The sequence below is a fragment of the Pseudopipra pipra genome, chromosome 1, assembly GCF_036250125.1.
Source record: "Pseudopipra pipra isolate bDixPip1 chromosome 1, bDixPip1.hap1, whole genome shotgun sequence".
Taxonomy (NCBI): domain Eukaryota; kingdom Metazoa; phylum Chordata; class Aves; order Passeriformes; family Pipridae; genus Pseudopipra; species Pseudopipra pipra.
Window position 1 is genome coordinate 19,165,628 of NC_087549.1, and position 22,153 is coordinate 19,187,780.

At 38.8% G+C, this 22,153-nt stretch overlaps 1 protein-coding gene across 6 annotated transcripts in view; it reads right to left on the reverse strand.

Moving 5' to 3' along the window:
• Positions 1–374: 374 nt before the first annotated feature.
• The window catches only part of ZFPM2 (zinc finger protein, FOG family member 2), a 309,968-nt gene continuing 288,189 nt past the window's right edge, over positions 375–22,153 (reverse strand). For all 6 annotated transcript variants that reach the window (XM_064646901.1, XM_064646870.1, XM_064646863.1 and 3 more), the window contains 3 exons: positions 12,057–12,263; positions 6,985–7,209; positions 375–3,852 (listed from right to left, as the gene is read on the reverse strand). In XM_064646901.1, coding sequence (XP_064502971.1) covers positions 1,361–3,852; positions 6,985–7,209; positions 12,057–12,263 — 2,924 coding nt within the window. In that variant the 3' untranslated portion in view covers positions 375–1,360. The remainder of the gene's footprint in view (positions 3,853–6,984; positions 7,210–12,056; positions 12,264–22,153) is intronic.

Consider the following 22,153-nt stretch of genomic DNA (forward strand, 5'->3'; position numbering starts at 1 on the left):
ATATAGGAACATTGAACACAAGAATAATCATACCAGAGGTGTTAGGAAGGAAATTGTTCCACTGATTTTGACATATGGTGATACTGCCAGCGTTCCTTGGCATCACTAAAGAGAACAGCCTTCCTGGTTTCAGACCTTCACATTTTAACTTTTAGTTCACTAAGTTGTCTTAAACTTAGTTGCACAAGTGACCTGTCAGCAGGGACTCCCTGGAAGTGGAGGCATCCTTTGTATTCATTTTCTCATTGAACACTTTGCTTCCATCAAAGAGGAGACAATGTCTGCCTGTTCCTAAGAGATTCATTACAGTTTGTGAGCTCTAAATGTACCTTGAATAACAGAATAAAACAAATTTAAAGAAATTACTGCCAAACTTCTCCAATGATCTGGAATTTTATTCCATCCATATACATGCATAGTAACAACATTTGTTGAGAAATTATTTCTATCAGAAGTAGAACATTATCTTTGTGATCACCAGTTGCAGTATTGCTACTCTTATATTTAAATATATCTTATATATGAATTAGATTCATAATTGCAGCATTGAGTTTAGGTTTTGTTTTAGACTGTGCCTTTCAAAAGATAAAACTGATTGATATGACCTCATTACTTACAATACTGCTTCCAGTAATTTTGTTCATTCTTTATAAAGTATTGCATTTAACAGCAAAGGTTTAAAAATCGAGACAGAGATGCATCAGCGAAAGAAAATACAAGTACTATACAAGAAAGAAAATGCCATCTTCATTTAACGTACGTTTCAGATTAAGAAAGTGGACAGAAACATACTGCTACATACAAATGCAAAGCCTAATGACTAAGGTAATGTATCTGCTAAAATATAAAGTGCAAACTGAGCCCAATTGTTCAAAAAATTGAAATTTTAAGGCGAACTTCACAGCATAGTTGAAACTTCTTTGCAAGTTATATTTTAGCATATACATATATCTGCAACAGCATATAAGAAAAAAAATCAGGATACACAAGTGCTTTTGAAGCTATTTCTAAAATGCTTTTCTGTATTGTTTGCGACTATTTTCTTTAAAATCTACTATACAGTGCAAACCATATGTGCTACACAATAACTATACAATAACATTACAAATGACTTTAATATAAAGTTTTTAAATAAAAATAACATAACTACAGCTATGAATACTGCTGGTAAAATAAATTAATATTTTTGAAAATGGCACCAATAATACACTTTACTAATGGACTGTAATGAAATTACACCTTTAAGTCTTCAACTCAGCAATAGTGAAATCTCCTGATTGTCCAGATGTAATTCAAACAGCTTTCTTTAAACTGTATGGAACAATATGCTAAACACAGGTACCAAAGGTGACCGATTGTTTCATTTGACATGTTCTGCTGCATGTGAAGAGCAATAAAACTTCTTATGAGTTATAAAGTTTGAAAGATTGTTGAACTGGATGTCACACAGTCGGCAGTACTTTCCACTGCTTGGAGCCTGGGTAGAGCCATTCACACCTTTAGCTATACTAGACAACTGTTCCTCTGCTGTAGGAATTGCTGGAGAGACATTTTCATTTGCAGTTAAGGGATTCTCAGAGATCCAAGAAGGAGACTTGTGCCCATCTTCATGCGGTGGATTCTGGGAAATGTTCTCTTGCTGTGGGTTAGCGGCAGGTCTTTCCTCCTGTTTTAGTCCCCCATTAACTATTACCATGCCTCGGTTTTTCGGCAGTAGTGGAAGAGATTCTTTCTTCTGCACAGCACATCCATTCGAAGGCGCCTGGCCTTTAGGAGATTCACTTTCTGTATTTGTGCTTTGATCTAGATCAGCATTATGAATGACGAGAGAACCAGAAATGTAATCACTTGGCTTTATTCCATAATATGGAGAAAGCTGATCTGCTCCTTTAGCTTTCTTTATTGCTCCAGGGTAAAGGCATTGTGGAAGAAACAAATGTTTGTTTTCTTCTTTTGTAGCAATAAGCTGGGCCGCTTCACTAAAGACTTTTAGTCCTTGAAGTGTTGCTAAGTGTGTGGAAAATAAGTTTCCATTAGGAGAGGACTGTTTTGAGTTTCCATTTTTCTCACATTTGATTATGCTTCTCTCATAACTGACATCTGGGCTGTTTCTTTCACTTTCTGGGTTTTGAAACACCTTACTGTCAATTTGTCCCAGATCACTGCGCTGATGGGCAGTGACAGGGCAAAAATTCTGCTTGTGAGCCAGGTAGTTCTCTACCTTGTTAAAACTGATCTTGCACACAGTGCACTCATGGTAGTCCAGCAGCCTTTTGGGAGAAGTGGATGTCCTCTCTGACGGGGGTAAGCACTTTTTACTGAGATCTATTGGCACATCCATCTCCAAGCAAGATACAGTGGAGTGGGGAGTATCACACTTTGAAACTGGAGCACACTTGTTAATAGACAGTGATGTTTCCAGATGCTTTGAGACTATTCCTGGAAAGATATCACATCGTGGATGGTAACAATCTCCAAGACCCTCTGTTGACTCTTGAGTAGATGTACAAGGATTGCCAAGATTAGCCACTTCTAGAAATCGCTGTTGAACTAGTGGTGGCCTTTGCTCTTGCTCTGGCAGGCACATCTCATACATCTTCCTTCGCTTCCGAGTACGCATTGTTCTCTGCATGGCAGGCACTTTGTTGGAAGCGGACCTCTTCAGTGGGGGATCATGGCGAGTAGCACAGTAGTACTGCTTGTGGACCATGTAGGTTTCATGTCTGCTGAAAGTAATATTACAAGCTTCACATGTGGTCTTGTTAGGGTCACTCTCGCCCTCTACTAAAGGAGCATTGGGATTTTTCACATCAGAAGGTTTTCCGTTTATCTTCTCATCACCGTTGCTTGCAGTTGACAACTTCTTGGGTTGTGCAGTAAAGTCTTTCTCATGACTTTTATTGTTTGGCCCGATCAAATCTAAAACGCTGGAAGAGTTTATGCAAGATGTCTGCAGAAGTTGATTCTCTGGATCTGATGTGTGAGGAGCTGCATTCAGGATGTTTATAGAGCTTTGACCATTACTGGGACTGACAGCTTCTGGAATTTTTTCTGGAACACTGGAAAAATCTGGTGACTTTGCCATCTGCTGCCATCGGCTGCTGCAGTAATGCTTTTTGTGAACCAAGTAGTTGTCCAAATTATTGAATGTTATGTTGCACTCAAAACATGTAGCCCCTTTAGGCATCAGAGGACTGTAAATTACGGGAGGATAATTGCTACTTCCATGCCTCAGCCTTCGATGGACCAGTTCTGACATTTTGGCTAATATCTCTGAAGCCTGAGGAACCACAGTGATGTCTTGGGGAAAAGCAAACTGGGAAAGAAAAGGTCCCATTGGGAAAGAAGGACCAATATTAGGCTGAACGGGAGATGAAGCAAGTCTTGGACTGGATGGTTCGGATTTTATTTTAGTATATGAAAAACTCTGCTTATTTGCTGCAGGTTGCGTTTCTGGCCTCTGGTTTGGAAGGAAAAGTGGAGCCTTTTTTTCACATTTATCAAGCTCTGTATCAGAACTTGCATCTTTAGTCTGCATGGTCTTTTGGCTCTGGGGAACATCATTTCTGCTTAAAAGGTCCGTTGCTGGCTGTAAACCTTCTTCGTTTCCACTTGGAGAATGTTCAATGTCACTTTCTCTCTGGATTTTGTTGCCAGAGACATGTAACTCTTGGTGCTGCAGTAGCTCCCTCTGAGTTTGGAAGCCAAAATGGCAGTGATTGCATCTAAAGGCAGCTTGAGTAAGATGCGAGAACAGGTGCTGATGAAAGTTAATCACTGAGTCTGCAGTGTAAGTACAAACTGTGCATTTCAGACTAGCACCGGGCGGGAGAAATTCTTCCATTTTCACTCCTATAGAAAAGACAAGTAAAATACAAAATAAAGTGACCATTTTGCCTCTTGTGAAGAATATTGGAAAATCAAGTGCACAAAAGGTACAAACACAGTGAGAATGATTAATTTTCTTCTGATGAGATGGCATTAGTCACCCTGAAACTACTTGAATTGGTCTTTCCTCAAACCGCTAGAGGTTATTCCCAGACTTCTGCTCTGCTTTGGAGAGCCCTAGTATTCACATGCATACAGCAGAACTGAAGAGAAAGAACAAGCGAAAAGATAAAAATAGACTGGACTTATTCTAAATGAAAAAGTCTTTGAAATTACAGTTACAACTAAAGGGAGACATAATGTTCCCCGTATACAATCACTGGAAATTTTGAATGCACAGAAAGCACATCAAGGTCAAGAGGTTCAAGGTTATGATATGGCTTGACATACAGCCCTCAAGAGTGCCTGAAAGCCACAGACAAAGAAGTAGCATTTTGAGTGTTATTGATGCTGAGCTCTTTGCTTGCATGGGTTGGCTGTAGTGTGGGAACAGGCTACAGATCTATCCTCATCAGAGAGGACTGATAAGTTGTGTTCATTGTGAAGGCAGGAGGAGCAGTAAGACACAGCTTCACTGACATTTTATCTTCCACATATAATGGCCATTGGCAACTACTGCTATAATACACCACCTTTTCCTCATGTATTCACTACCACTTTCCCTATCAATAACAGTACATTCAAAGCCATCTTACAGTCACTGATTAAACAAAAACCCCTGTGTTTCATAGCACTGTGAAACTGAAAATGCTTTAAAAAGAGATAAGACTAAATTTCTTTACCGCAACAACATGGATTCTGGTTACCTTTTAGAAAATAAAACATGAAAAAATATTGGTAGGGATGATATTCAGAATTAAAAATGAGTATTTGCTCTGCCTACACATCAACACATATACCACACCTTAGTTAGATAAATTAGGTTGGTGGTAGTTGGACAAAATGAAACTGTAAGAATACTGCAGACCACTCTGTGGGAAGTCACTCTGTTTTATCTGGAGGTCCTCACTTCTCCCCTAGCATCAGTGACCCCCAAAGTTGTGAATGACATTTGAAATTTGACCTGCTCTTGGCTGCAGAGGCCAGAAGAGAACCAAGGAGATACACAGCATTTTAATCAGTGCCTGCTCCTGTCAGGCACTTCTTCCCCAGGAGGCCCTATGAGGCTTTAGCTCCTCCACTGCCACGAGATGGTGCTTCATATGCTTCCCCATCATGTGGTACAGTGATAGCAGGATGTCTATGGACTTTGCATTTCAGTCAGGGCTCCATGTTCCAGTGGTGTGTGTCCACTAGAGCCTCCAGCTGGAACAGTAACAGAAGTTGAAGAAAACTCAGGGCTTCCAAAGGTTACAGGGCATTTGGAAAAGGGATGCAAAAGGTGTGATAATCTGTATAGAAAAATTAAGACTGACAGGATCTGAAAGAAAGCAAGAATGATTGAACAGACTGGTTTATGACTAAAAATAAAGGGAACAGCCTGAGATCCAGCTTCTGTTCTAAGAAATACCTACACAGATGCTTATCTCCAGATTACAAGCAGACAGAGTCATTCACAGCTCATAGCTCTAAACCCTGGACACCTAAGCCAACTAAACCAAAGGTATGCCACCGAATGCAAATAGCTGAAGCAAAATGGAAAATTCTTTTGCACAATGGCTAAGCTTTCAGAGTTTTCCTCTGCCTGGGGAGAAATTAATCTGTTTATCTTCCCAGAGTACCATGTTATAATTACTAGGCTGTAAGACATGTTGGGCTGCATTCACCTGCTCTTGTTGAAGCTGCTGTAGCCTATGGTTTTTCTGGTTCACTGAACAGTGAAATATTTGCTAGGCAACAGACAGAAAATGGCAATAGCCTGATATTCCAAGTGAAGATTTCGAAGTACAAAAAGATCTGACCTCTAATTGAATGGCTAAGGGTTGCCTGTGTTGTCTATACAAAGGAGTTTTCACTCAGCGCTCTTCTAGTCCTGTTCTGCGAGGTACCAAACACCTCCAAGGCAACATGATGCCTTCTAGATTTGCAATTGCTGCCCAAGTATCAGAGGAATGTTTTTCACTTCACCAAATCCACAGAGTAGATTCCTAATGCCCCAGGAGCTTTTACACTGCAGCTGAATAAGGCTTTCTTCTATGACTAAAGCACCCATTAGTGTCCTTTAGACTTCATTCATTTACCAGGAGGATTGGGAACACCTGTAAAGCCCTTGCATTTTTCCAGACATAGCTCTGTACACCAGAAAGCCAATGCACCACACACTGACACTGCAGTCTTTCTTATTTTTAGGTTTTCTCTGCTACTGAAAACTCCAATGCAGAATGTCCTGCAAACTCACTTGTTTTTCCAGCCCCAGCTCAACTCAAAATTGGTCATCTACAATGATCTGCTGATGTGGTGCTTAGGGACATGGTTTAGTGGTGGACTTGGCAGTGCTGGCTTAACAGATGGACTTCATGATCTCAGAGGTCTTTTCCAGTCTAAGCAATCCTATGATTCTTTGTTTATGTGATTCTAAAATACTATCCCCATTTTATACTTATTATAAGGGAAAAGCATATTGTTATCAAACAAGAAGTTTTTTATGAAACAAGTGTCCTGGTAAAAGCACAAAGTTTTGGACCATGATCTTAAAGCCTTCTGCCTAAGAAGCCTACTCTAGGACACTAATATCTTACTTCACAAGGTCTTGCTCTCTGACTGCGTGTCTTTCTCTCCTGAGCACTGCAATAGGGCAGGTAGAGATTGTACTCCAGCCAACTCATATTTGGTAGACAGAATCCTGAAGTAATTAATTGTGTCTGAATTCTTGAGCATACCTCCACCAGTAAAGAAATGCTGCCTGTGCCTGTGTATACACACATTAAGAGAGAAATAGCATCCAAATGAGGATTAGTAGATAAGAGAAATGACACCAGTTACCTGGAAGAGGTGCTTGGTGTAGAACACAGGTCAGAAACTGTTGACATTTTGGTAGTATCTACATGCAATATTTGCATATATTTGGAGAGACACTGATCGTCTGAATGTCCATAGTGAATAATTCTTCAAATAGCTAAATCTAGAAGATGATCCATGAAAATACATGGTACTTACCACTGTGAGAATTTAGGTGCATTTCCAGAGCTCTTGCATTCGAAAAACTTTTGGTGCACTGCGGAAAGGGGCAGACACTGGATATCTGCTGAGCACTGTCTTCACTCTCCTCTGACAGCTGTGGCCCCTCTCTTTGCCTCCCACTGCAGTAATACATGAGATGGGCCTGCAGGTTCCGCTCACTTCGGTACCAAATGCCACATGATTTGCAAGGGAATATGTCCTCTACAAGTAAACATACGCAGTGTAGATTAGCCACAGTGCACTTGGTGCCAATCAATTAACATAGGTGGATTAATTCACCCCCCTTCCCCATTAAACACATGCTTATTTAATAAAATATTGGAAGAAGAGACATGGGTTTATTAAAATGTCACTTAAAAAGGATATTTTAAAAATAGTTGGATAAAGAAAACAACTAGAAGTTTTTGGCACATAATTATTTAAAGAAATGAAATTAAATTAAATGTTTGTTGGGAACATACAGTATTAATTCAAGAACTAAGCTATATTTTTCAATACATCACTACTCAGTAGGGGACACCTTTCAATTATGCTTTTTTTCCTGTGTGCCTGAGTCTTTCCAGCTCTGGGCCTTGGAATTTTTGAGTGTTAACTGCAAATCATTCTGAAGAACATGTATTTTCAGAATGCTTATGCAGTTATTACTGTAAGATCCTGTTGCTCTGATATCCAGGAGGCCAAACCAGATTACTTTTCCTTAAGACCCTACCATATTGAATGTAATATAATATTAAGCAGCATGTCTATTTCCTGGGTTCCTGTTCTTATTAATATTAGAAATTGAAATTTCCTATGTATTTTCTGTTGTCTTGTTTTTGGTAAATTGTTGTTTTTCCACTTTCACTGCACAAAAGGGATATTTACTAAGCATAAGGCAATTTTTCATTGTGTCCTATCCCAAAGTGTCAGCAGCCCCTCTAATGGGAGACTATGCAGAGGTTGCACAAAATGCTTCCAGCAGCAAGAGGGGTCGGGATTTTGATCATGGACTAAAGGATGCAAACTCTACTAATGTGAAGAGTGATAATGCATATGGTGTATTTACACCAAGTGGACAGATATTTGGTTGCTAATATCCTGTCAGAGGACACCTACACCGTACTTCATGTATCTATCTCAGAAGGACAAAAGACTCATTTGACCTTTCTGAAAGCTGAACCTTTCATCCTATCAGTAAGAACAAGACGAAATCCCTGCCCTTTTGAGGCACATCTACATGAGTAAATTAAACTGTGACAAGGTCCACACTTGAGCACTAGAACTTGTTTATAGTGTTAAATCACAAGAACAGTCCCTTCTATACTTTTGGTTTAAGTTAATTAACACTTTTCCCATTCACACATACATTTCAGGAGTTGCCATAGGCCTAGGATAATTCTCTGCATCTGGTCTGGACACTTCTCACCTGTTTTTGACATAAAATTATGAGTGACTCCAGACTGTGAGAGCTGACCTCACGATCAGGCAATGGGCAATTGCAGTCAACATCAAAACACATCTTGGTCAACATCAAAACTCCCCCAACTTCAGAATGCAAGAAGCTGCTAGAGATTGTAATTAACTTAGTCTTCAAGAATGGTTGGTTGTTCTGAAAACATGGCATGTGTAGCTGATGATGTAATTCATTATAATTTGTGACGATTTATGTTTAATCTCAAATATTGAAGTCTATAGAACAACTGCTCTATTCCAATTCCTTTGGGTGAAGAAAGTTGAAGACTCCAACCCATTGAAATGGATGAGTCTTCTATTTGCCAAATATTTACAAATGCAGCCAAAATTTACATTGCTTAGTTTGCTCCTCTGACTGCATTGCTAATACTTGTCTATTTTTCTGCTCATAAATTTGCAGAAAGTATTTATACCACTACCAATTTCTATTTTTCCCTTTGCCACTGAATAATCATGCATAGATTTAAGACACAACCACTTAACAGACCAGATAGTATTCCAACATATACCACTATTAAAACATTACCAATGTAGCTTGCATCACTTGAAATGTCCACCTCGTGCTAAAGCTGACATTTCAACATTTGCTTTTGGCTTCAAATGGTTTAAAAAAGTTGAACCGATGAGGTTTCCACAGAAGAGAAAGTCTAAAAGTAGTAATAGGAAATTCTGATATGGTCAACAAGTCCTATTTGAATTAATTTAACTGCATTCCATCAGAGTATTGAACTTTCTGATTATCTTAATGAATTTGACTTCCGGCCATCTTTATTTCCTATTGGCTAGATGGCCTGGACAGTCTGTAGCTGGAGTTACACATGGTGAACATGTGACTGCCATTATATGCCAAGCAGACCAAATGCATTTGAGGAGTTTCACACAGGATGGAATTTCAGGGAGAACAGTATACAGGGACGGGATCTGAAACTAATTACTCCCCTAAAGTGATGCAAAATAGATAAAGGCTACTTGAAGCTAATGTTTTAATTATTTAAAAGCAAGATATTTCAATTTATTTCAATGGGTATTTTCCAAATATTTAAATAGATCAATTGTCTCTGCACAATCCTAAACATCCACTGGTCAGGTTATGTGACCAATACATTCTAGAACAAGCAGCCGTCACAAGTATTGAGGCCATGTTGCTGAGAACACAGCTGCGTTGGGCAGGGCACGTCTCCAGGATGAAGGACCACCGCCTCCCTAAGGTCTTGGTTTATGGTGAACTTGCCACAGGCTGCCGCAAGAGAGGAGCCCCAAAGAGAAGATACAAGGACTCCCTGAAACAACATCTCAGCCTTGGCCATATTGATCATCATAACTGGTCTACTCTGGCCTCCAATTGGGAGGCCTGGAGACACACCATCTATAACGCTGCTGATGCTTTTGAGAAAGCACACAGGATCACTCTTGAGGAGAAAAGACAACGCAGAAAGAATCGTGCCTTGCAGAATATACCACCTAAGGAGTCTTTCTGCTGTGCCTTTTGCAACCGGTCATGCCTGTCTCGTATTGGCCTTTTTAGCCACCAACGCGCCTGCAACAAACGCGGGTAGAGCCCTTCCCAAATCTTCGTTCGCGAAGCCCAGCCATGAAATAGATCAATTCAGGAAATGAAATATTCAAGCTCAAGCTGCATGAGCCAAAGGTGATATCCTAATTTTGTTTTTTTAAACTAGAAAATGTTAGGAAACGTAAAAAAAACCCAAACCTACAACACCTGCTTTTTCTAGAAACTGACTTTTTTTCAGAGATCTAGAGAAAGTATGTTAAGACACGTCTCACTACAGATCTAGAGGTGCATCTGGCATATTACTGGACTTGTATCTAGTTTAAGACTTCAATGAAGAAACTGAATTTCATCAACTCAACAATGAAATGTAAAAGCAGCCCAGTCTGGTCAGAGGCAGAGTTGGAACCAGGGTAGAAAGATCTCAGCAGTGACATTTGCTATTTAAGCATTCTCCTGGGGTCAAGAATACAGAGGTTACTGAGTTGCTGCTAAACCTGTATAGAAAGAGCTGATGGACCATAAACTTAGACTTGTCTTAGCAACGTTCAGTGTGGCTTTCCAGGGCTCTGCAAAAGGCAGTGCTGACAGCAGCTGTGTTTCCAGAAGTGTAATGCTGTAGAAATCTGACTACTTTGCCAAAGACCAGAGTTGGCCTTGTAGATTTATGCAAGAATACACCCTCAGCTGAAACAAGCTGTGCACGAGTCTTTGCCCTTTGGGCAAGGTAACTCATTCCAGTGGCTCCCTTGCATCTGTTGACTATAAACACAGGTCTGCCCTACCTTTAGTGACTTCATGTCATTTTAGCTGCTTCTGACACCTTCTTTTGGAAAGGTCCTGTGCAATGCTAATTGCTGTTTCTGTGAACAAGTGTATCAGCCCACAGCTGCCCCACTGCTGGGGTAAAAATGAATGTGCTTAGCTAAAGGGGCATGAGGATATTGTAACTCACTCTCTGGAAGGGAGGACTTGGATGACTTGGACACTGAAACGTTTATCTTTTAAAATAGGCTAACAATAAATGTGTAGCTATCAGAATTGTTTACCCAGAAAAGCACTTACAAAAACCAAACAACGACAACAATAAAAGAAAAACATGGAATTAAATGTATTACCATGAATATTTTAACTAGTCCTGTCTGAAGAGCTTCAAAACGTTGCGACTGTTCAAGACTCAGTATTATTAGGTGTGAGTCTGAGTGGCAGATCATGTGCTTGCATGTACATTCACACCTGAAATACTGTGTTCAGTAGTTCACTATAACTAATTATAATAGTTAGAAACCACAGGAAACATGGAGGAGTGCTCCAACATGGAGTCTAAATGAATAGACTTGCAAAGTGCTGAGAGGTAAGAATGTGCAATAAGTCTAGGTGATGGCTAGTGAGGATCATGGTGGCAGTTAATATATTTGAAAAGTACTTAGAAAGGAGAATGAGGAACTAGGGCTGTGTAAAGTTAAAAAGCAGTAATAAGAAAAACCTAAAGATATAAAATTTAATTCAAGCTGAATTTTCCCCATTCAGGAACATTCATGTCCCTCCTCTCTAAGGACAGCACTCAATTGCATACTGTATTTTGTCCATGATAGGGTCTATTGATGACCAGAGGACGTAAATACATTTTTGGATAGCCACTGCTATAAGGCATGATCTCCACTGCATTTTAAAACAGCCACTGAAGAGATGTGTTTCTTTTCTACCACTGAGTATCATTAATTATTACCAGAAGCTGCATCTGTAAGCAACAAGCTTCCTTGAGCACCAGAGGCTGGACTTTGAGAGCTAGCCGACCTATCTTATCTACTTGAACAGCTTCTGATCCTACTGCCTCTGGCAGCAGATCACAGAACGTCCACACGAGGGCAGGTTGGGTACTCTGGGTGAGGCTCTCGCCAGACTGCTGTTTTTACTCCTTTTACAGCTGTGAGTTCATCTGAGATGATGGGGGAACAAAAGCAGGCTTCGAGCTGTGGTGTGGTTTCTGTGGTCTTGAATTCACTGTTGCTGATTAGCTCTTCATATGTGCCTTAAAGTACTGCTGTTTTAAAAAAACAGCCAGAGAATAGTATTCATCACTTACTGTTCACAATAGCTGTAGGCAAAATAGATGCCATTGCAGCTTGTTGAGGGAGCAATTGTATGGAGTCCAGCAGGCGGGCAGGATACATGCCTTCTGTGAGAGTCATCTGACTGGCAGCTTGCAGCCTTGAGTCAAAATCTACAACAAAGGCAATCAGCTCTTCACCCTCTGAAATGGCCTTGGTTGTGGTACACCAAAGCTGCCCTCCTAAAGGAAACATAAAAGTAGAAAGATTTAATTGATGATATCAGATTCCAGACCTTAAAACATCAGTGCCATATCTTCATACTCCTTTTTTTTTTTTTTTTTTTTAAATTTCAATGGTTTATTCAAGGTAAAGAGGCATATAATTTTTACTTTTAGTCTTCCTTCTATCAATATAGTAATTTTCATATATAAGGATAACAGTTTGAGGACAGTTTTCCTAACTATTTGCACTATGAATATTCATTTGAATTTTTCATTTTGTCTCCTAAAAAGGCAGTAATATGAAAATCAAGATATAGGTGAAAATAATTTATACAGCACTTTTCTCAACATTATTTTCACCAAACTTCCTGTATATTTTTTCATAACTCCAAGTTCGCTTTATTTTGAATAGCAAATCACAGCTCAATAAAATCAAACAGCTGCAAGAAAGAAATCAGATTTCCTCTTAAGGGCGTTCTTCCCCTCCCTTATGTTTGTCACCCTTTTTCTCTAAAAAATCTTCCCTTATGTAATATTCTTCGTAACATGACTGCTTTATCTCTGCTTACACTGACTGAACTTCCTGAAAAGAAGATATGCCAAAGATCTGTTCCATAAAGGCTTATTCAAATAAAGGTCTGTTTAAAGGGGGGGGGAAGTAGAAGAATTTTCATCAAACAGAAAGATACACTATAGCAAATGTCACGTGTAGTGCATTAAAAAGAAAATTAACTATGCGAGTACATCTACTAATGTATTTGAATGCGATAGTGAATGCTCATTTATTTAACATGTTTAGACAGGCAAAGCACTTATATTGTGTTATCTACACTCTCAGGCCTAGATGCATATCCAATACAGTTATGCCTGAAATAATGTTGCATACTTTATATGTTATAAAGCTTTTTTTTTTTCCTTGGGTTTTGTATATATAGAAAAACCTATATGTTGCATTCATTAGGCAAGCAAAAACTGTACTCGTTTTGATAAGTAATATTGCTGTGTTTATCTTTCGGCATAACTGCCTTTTCAACTGCACTTCATTTTTTTCCCCTCAACGAGATTATAGTTTTAAAACAACTTGTTGCAAAAATCTGGTAGAGGAGATAACAACAGTGTATGATATGCCACAGCTAAATGGAAGAATTAGGACATTGTTTTAGAGAAATCTTGGACAATTAATTAAACCAGTCTATTAGCTCTCAAAGATGAACAAACAAAACAGCATCAGTAACACTGTGTTTCAGTGGTAAAATACGCTAAGCTTCCAGACCTCAAAGTGGTGTAGAAGTTTCAAAGCAGAAAAGTGTTTTTGTATTCACCCTTCAGTAATACAGCAGTTGAAGGTGCTCCAAAGTTTACAAAAAATTGAATGTGAGGGGACCAAAGAATACTAAGGTTTACTAGCCTCCAAGATTACAGCATTAAATGGTGCAAATCTGAGACTTTCTCTATCCCAGCAAACGTCTCGACATGCTGTACCCTTGGGGAAAAAAACAAACCCAACCTCCAAAAAAAGAGTGATTACTGGGTCTCCAGCTGCAATCAGTCTGGATCAGCTAAAAGGCTGACTCAGTCTCCTGGCGTTAGAGCTCCTCAGGGTGTTGATTCCTGTTCAGCAACAGATTAAACTCGGACAGCTGAAGCGAGCAGTGACCCCAGCTGCCTGATCCACCCATCTCCTGCAGACTGTCACACCTACGGCAGGCACAGCTGGGTGGGATGTGTGATGGCTTTGGAAGCACAACAGTCTCTAGCTTGGTTTAATAAAGGGAACCAGAAGTACAGAAGTTAAATCCATTCCTGCATATGAATACAAACCTTCAGCCCAGCAGGATTCAGACTCAAGAAATACACTGTTATTTTGCTTTCTCCCATCCCACTCTATAGGAAATGAGGCATTTAAGTGATCATGACATACATGCCCATGTTTTCATCAGCACATGATGTTGTGTTAAGTTAGATCCCCAGATGAGCTCCCAAATGATGCATTCTTCCAGTTACTGGAAATGAAGCATAAGACCTTTGCAGCAAAAATCACCCACAGGGTGCAGTCCTCACTTGTCCCCTTCTATGCTTCCCTGCACAGGGTAAAGCAAGGGCCGCTGTCTTGAAAGATGTAAATGACTTTATTCCCCTGACCTTCATGCAAAATGGGAAGACTGTGGAAAAGTCTTCTTGAGCCTTCTACTGCACAGTCAAGGAAAGAGTACAAGTCAGTCAAGTGCAGAGCACCCAGCAGAGGCTTCCAAATTTAATAGGAAGTTCCAACCATGACTATCATTTGAATTACTGTGCTGTCCAGACATCTTTGTCAGAGATAACGGCTTCCTTACAGGTGGCAGCTACAAAACAGGAAAAAAGTTCTTGCTTCCTACAAACAATTCCACAGGCTAAGACACAACTGACATATATACAGCAATTTCTAAGGAGCACAACAACTTTTCATAAAGCAAAGGGCAGTGTTAACAACAGGTTTTCAAAGGGATAATATGGAAGCCTTAGTCAAGTACCAGTGGTGATGAGAAGGAGATAGGAAGATGTTTGCATGAAATATTTGCAAAGACGTGAAGATTTCAGAAGGAAACGTAGAGGACTGTTATTTATATGAGATGAAGTTCTCACTAAACTGACTAGATTTTTTTAACCAACTCTTCCTTTAGTTAGAAAAAGCCTATAAGAGTGAAATTGTTCTACCAAAGTTTTACCAGGCCAAGTGTCTCAATCCGAAGACAGACACAGGCAACAGAAGAAGAGAAAGGATGAACTATCAGATAAGTTTTAACAGAGACGAGTGACAGACAGTGCCTCTGAAATAGTCATGATTATATGATTTGAAGACAAGACAACAGCAGACTGGTGATTTTGGGCCTCTTCTTGCCCATAATGAGTACACTGGTCATCCATTGTGGCAGAGTAGTAGAGGGAAGACTCTCAGTCAGGTGCAAGAAATATAACACTAATTATGTGGATGATTATAATTCAATTTATGGATGATACAGTATCTAAATATTGTCAATGCAGTATATATTATAAGTAAGTCTAAAGGGTTATAAAACAAACAGGTTCATTTACAGTCTTTGGCTTTACAGAATGCACAATTTAAAAGCAACAAAGCACTCATTTAACTACTTTAGGATTTTATCTCCATATGTGACAGGATCTTAAGTGCTTTTACTCATCCTTACGAAACTGAGTGTTCCCCATCTTCGGGCTGGACATACTCTGCAGGAGTCCCTGCCGAGGGCAGGGTAGGGTGGAGGGAATCCATTTGGAAGCTGCCTGCAACCTTGGGAGACCAGTTTGCCCAGCTGGCCTGGTCTCCACCAGCATTTAATATCCTTTTCCAGGCCGAAGTGTACCAAAGTCAACCACAATCATCACAGCCACCCCCCACCCCCTCCCCGCTCTGGAATGCGTTCGTTATGCAAGCAATCCAGGCAGTTCCTCCTGCAATTCCCACCCGGTATTCTGTTCTTAGGACAATTCCCACCTGGTGTTCTTATCTCAGGACAAATCATACCGCCCATCAGAGGCAATAGCTAGGGAAAGGTGTGTGCCTGTGTGGAGTATGCAACGGAAGACCCGACTACCTTTCCTCTCCATCACATCATTTACACCGAAAGGGGTCTTAGTGGTTTTATGTGGTGGGCTAAGAAGAGTCTTACTCTTGTGCCAGAGCAGAAAGGAAGGGTTTAGATTACCAGAAGGCTTTGAAACATTGGAGAGCTCTGTGAAATTGCAGCTTCTTGAGCCTGCAATGTATTGTTTTATATCTAAAGTTAAACCAAAGAAATTTACGTGATATATAACACATACATATCAAACATAAGAAGAGAATAAAAATGTCTGTAAATGCCATGCATTTATTTGAACGCTTTTTCTAGTTCATATTGCAAGGAATTAAAAATGCTCATTTATTTAAACATCAAAAGATGAGAAAGTTAAAGAATATCATGATGTGCAAACTAGAGCAAAAAATTACATTCCAATTGCATTGGCATGAGTTCTTTACCAAATGACATCAGGCACTGAAGCAGTTATCTGATACCTCCAGAGCTTCCACCAAATAGAAAGTTTATTTCAGGGTTCTCTTCTTTGTCTACATCTTTCACTGCAAATATTTCTGCTACTTGAAAAAAAACACCAACACCCTTAAATAAAATAAAATTAAAAAAGAAAACACACCAAAAAAACCCCCAACACAAAAACAACAACAAAAACCAACCAAAGCAAACCAAACCAAAAAAAAAAAAAACCCAGAAAACAAAAAAAAACCAGCTCTCTATGAAAATGACAGAGTAAGGTCCTGAAGTCCCTGAAAAACTGTGGACTTACTGTTCTTTGTAATGTTTATGATCAAGATTCTTGTGCAAACAGATCTGGTTCCTAACAGGAAGCTTATAAATCATACTCATAATTGCTGTCAAAACTGCAGTGGAGTGTACTGCAAGTTTTGATAATAAAGAATAGAGTCACAGTTCAAACTTGATTACATTTTGGAAATTCATGCTGCTCTTACGAGAATCAGTGGTCTTAAATATCTTCTTCTCCTGCCAAATTTTTCACTTGCACTTTTTATTATTTATGAAATCAGTGTCTGCACAATGTCATGCAGACCTCTGCTGATAAACTCTAATTAAGATTAAGACAAGCCTTTTGGAAAGGATCCCATCATTAGCAAACATGATAAACACAAAAATACTCCCTACTTGTCAACCAGGAGCAATTCAGTAACCTAACAGTATTATCTGTTGCTAGGCTACAGGGCTGACAAAGCTTCAATTATATTGTATGGCCATACATATAGAATAACTGTATAAGAAAATTTATCTAATATAAAAGCATTTAACTTCATCCATGCTATCTGTAATTCATGGCTTCCCTCAATGGCAAAAAATCAGGTTAATAATTACATAGCATGCTGAAAAAATCTTAGCAATGTGTCATGTTTGCACAATTTTTTCTAATTTATCTCTGTGATTGATAGACATTTGCTTTGTAAAAATAATAACATGCAAGCAATGGGATGCTGTAAACCAGAAGCATAACTACATCTGGACTCATCAAGATATGAAATCACACTTTGTATAAAAAATATATAGTAAATTGAACCAATTAAATCACACTTAAATGCAATAATACTCTATCTCCTGTATTCAGAAAAGGGAGTAATGTGGTGATAGATATGCATGCAAATACAAAACTTTATGTAGGACAGACACCTAAAATAGAAAAAAACTTGCCTTTTTTTTTTAACAGCCTTTATTTTTTTCTTCTACATTTGATTTTTTTTTTAAACAAAGTAACCTCTATTATGATATTTGGAATTAACGATTTGCTCTGAAAATTTAATTAAGGCAATGGCCCTTCACCCATTTTGATTCTCAGAACCCTACACCACTTCCAGGGAAGACACAGAAATCTGCACAGTGAGCCTTCTGATAGTGGGCTGCTATTTTTTTTTTCCCACTTATGCTTTGCAGACTTTAAAGAACGGTCATTTGGAATCTGTGGATCACAGTCTGAAAAAAATATATATATACATGGACAGACTCACCTAACTCCACTGAAAGAAAAGAAAGAGAAGACCTTCAAAATGGATGAAACCATAAAGCCTCTTGATTCATACTATTGCTTTTAGGAAAAGTGACTTTAGAAAGCAAGTAGCTAAAACCAGTATTTCCATTGACTACAGCTGTTTCACAGATGAAGCAGCATCATGATGTATAAACATATATTCAAAGGCAACCCCAGTTTTCCTGTCTTTAATATCAGTTGGCTTTCCTAGCTGAACCATCTGAGTCTAGTTTTCTTGACCCAGAAATGGCATACATCTTTCACAGAAGTTTAGGAAATCAATGGCAATTTCTATTAAAACAAGTATTCAATGCCAGTTAATTCAGAAGTACTACTTTCACGTAGTAAAATTTATGCTTACTGGATTTGACTGTGTTACTGCAAAAACATAATAGCCATTTCCTGTACACACATCTTTTTCCAAGAAGGGTCAAAAGACTATCAGAATTTATTTAAACAACAGACTGTTACTCTTAGCAACTCCCAGGCACTGTAAACTGAATCAGACCTTCCTCTCCTAATGAAATATTCCAATTTGTAAAAAATGAAGCTTTTAAGTAATGGTAATGAGGGTTGAAGTTAATTTATTATTTTCCCTCCTTTGTTGCACAGGTTAAGCATTTAAGGAGAATTTGCATATCAGAACAGGATGGGATCTTCATATTTGGGTTCTTCCTGCTTCTCACCCATGGAGTTGTGATGACAGCACAATGAATGCCATTTCAGTAGGCACAAGTTACCGGGCAGATCTCTAATTTTTGACATGAACAAAGTACATATATCTATATGTAGACACATTGTTTAATAAAAAAATTATAATTCATTCAAATCCAATACTGTTGAAATTTTTGACAGTAGAGTGGTACAAGGAACAGAACTTATAAATTATGTGTGCCCCTTCTTTGAAAAATGCTTTGGAGGTTTCTTTGTGCATTGGCAAATACAGTAGGAATATGAGTTATTGTGTGAATCCTCCTGCACAGCACCTGATAAAAGAATAAAGAGCTGTGACATATTCTTAAAACAATAGAGGAATTAAAGAGAAACAATGGGCCAGCTGCTTCATTAATACAATCAAAAGAGAGCCCAGCACAGAGGAGTCCAGATAATTAAGCACTACTCTTTTAGACCTCTTTTCTGTAATAAAATTGCTAAAAATTTATTAACTACTTCATAGTTGTTAGATAGATCTATGTACTTGTTTATTTGGGTTGATTAATGCCTTTTCAGTATTCTCCAACATGCCAACTCATGGTTCATACAAGTTTTTGAATAAAATAATGTAAGAATATGTGATACGGATCTGTGGTGTATACAGCAATAAATCAAACACATTTTGTGAACAGGCTTTCCAGTTGCTAAATAATTCTTAGCATTTTTCACATGTGTACACAAAATACATACTTTGCACAGCATTTTTGCTATTAATGCATTTTAATACCATGGTTCCAGCCATCTCTCAGTGAACTGTCTCAAAAATCACCCCTGCAAATTCAGATTTCTCAAACTCTCACAAAAAACAGCTTTAGTGCTACATTAATGAGATGATTACTTAGCATCTTCTATAATTTTTCCTTGTTTACTGATCAAAGGAGATTGCCAAAAGATACTTGACCTTTAATTTTGACTAACCCACTGCATACTATAAGTATACTGACTGCAAAAAATGGAAAATCTATTATACTCCATAAAATTAGACCAATGGACAAACCAATTCTGTTCCACTTTTACTGTTACCTTTGCGTTCAGCACAGAATACGAAGACTTCTTAATTTTTACCTCACTAAACAAAAGGCAAAATAAAGGAACTGCAATAATATTTTTCAGAACAAAGCAACAGAAAAATACTCACCTGAAAGGCATTAGTCAAATTAAAAAAGGAGATTTTAAAATCCCTGCATTTTGAGATATAAAATCTCTTTCCAGAAACAGGGAAGAAAATGCTCCTTAGGAATATAGCTCTTACTCCTGCCCAAGAGTCAGCCTGAGCTTTGGGCCTGACTTCAGCTTAGTCATATGCTGACAGCTGACAGTGTGTTCATCTGAATAGATGATTTTATAGTTAAAACTGTCAGGCATTATATAGCTGATAAAGAGGAAAAGAAAAATATGAAAGGAACTCGCCAGTCCTAAGGGAGAGAGCTCCCAAACCTGGCATCTTGGTGTCAGTGTCAGGGGTAGGTCTTTCCCTTGCTGCAATACAGCTATCACTAACATCACCATCTGTATTGCAGCAGCTCTCAAATTCTGCAAAAATCTTCATCAGCTGAACCTCAAATGCAGCACACTGTTTCTGCAGAGCAAGGAGTGTAACAAACGCTTAGATTTGGACCTCTTATTTTTTCCCATTGTTGCGTGCCTGTATTTTGTTTGTTTGAGGATTTCTATGTGCTTCCTCCAATTAAATGTCCGCATGTAGCTCAACAGAGTTCTATTAGGTAAAGAGGCAAAATAGATTAGTCCTCCGAAAATATTCACAGGAAAATAATGTGGTAATTTTATTTGCCATTTTCCCCCCTGATAGAGCTGTCACAGCTTATTTACCACAGGGGGAGACAGTTAAACCCATATCCTTAGAAGTTCTATGCATTTAAGAGGCTTATATATCTCTTCTGGGACCCTCGTTCAAATCCTGGGCTAATCAGAATGAATACATATCTTTCTATTAGATGGCTCTAAAAAGTCTTAGGTGATATCAGCTCCTGGTGGACGACAGTCCACAGCGTAAAACTATTAAATGTTTGGCACAAATGGCAATACTTACAGAATGAAGCTGAAAACTGTAATATCCTCCCACATCACGAGAAGTTAAGTCTGCTGCTCAGAGGTTGAAATTAAAGCCTGCCACAAATGCTAAACCTGTTATATTTTCTTAATTCAGCATAAACTCAAACAACGAAGTTCTTTCCCAAGTTTACCAATTTCTTCCTTTTTTTGTTTCTCATTTCTTTGCTAATTCCTCTGTTTTGAATTGAGTGCTACACCTTTTTTACATTTGAATTAGGTCTCACTTGAGTGTTATTTCAGAACTTACTAATCCTTCAGAAAGGAAATGATAAACAGCTTGGAAAAAAACGATAAACCCTTGCTGACATTGCCCATGTTGCACTCCCATAACCACTGCAAAGGATCTAGGACTTACTGTCACAGCACACTCATCTCCCCTTTTACTTTCTGCAGGACCACTGAATGGGCACTCTCCAAAGAGCTTCCCAGGAGACATTCCCAGGTAACGCCCACTGCTCCCCCCCAGCTTTTGTGGATGCACCAGGTTTCAGAGGGAGAAAATGGACCACTGAAACCAATTACTCTGAAGCAGAGCTTCAGATACACACATTCCTACAATCCCCGCTTCCATAACAGCACAGCTGTAAGGTGACCTTTTTGTAGCCTTACCAACACAATCATGCCTGTGGATTGTCTTTTCAGAGTTATTTCGTTAGGCTGGAGTGTATGAAAAAAAGAGGTGATTAAATGAGACAATAGCTATGCTTTAATGGCACCTCTTTCTTACAGGGAAAGCAGAGTACACTGCATCTTATCAATGGATTTTCTACTGTCTTGCACCTGCTACTGTAGGGCTCATTTCTTGCCCCTGGGCAAATGCAGAGTGAATGGTAGAGGTACCTGAGCAGAAGGAAGGATTATACAGCAGGAGCTGTAGTGATAGGTTGTATTTGTAAAGGAAATCAACACAATAAATAAAAGGAGAAATGGAGAAGTTATAGAATGGTAAAACTGAAGTAAGAAATATTGGTTATGAGACCTGGTTGCTTATTCAATACAGGGGCCACACTCCAGAAAAAGTTTACAGCTATGTGAGAAACAAAAGTCACCTTTTATAATGAACAGCAGTTGGAGCATTTAGGTGACTGTAACCCTGAGAAAAAAAACAGTCACTATTATTGCAAGTTATCTTGGAACTTTCCTCATTTTAATGTTCAGCTCGCAGGCTGAAGTTCAGAAACTAGTTTGCCTCAGCTGTAACAATCATGGAAGCAAAGAAGCACTTCTTGATTCCAAAAAAAGTCTTGCTCCCATGTAAACCATTAGAACGTTTTACACTGGCTGCAGTGGAAAGAAGACTGTGACAAATCAGTGTCTCTCTTACTAAACCAGCAACTAAGTAAAAAGGCATTAAAAGTACATTTGCATGTTTAGTATGGTCTAAAATGTAAATGCCATAGAAGCTACAACAAGCATGTAACCCAGTCTTTTCTATTTAAAAAGTACTTCATTTAAAAAAACCACCACCACACGCACACAACCCCCCATACAGATACCCCAGATTTCCTCCAAATGTGTTAAACACCACGTATCATAGTTCT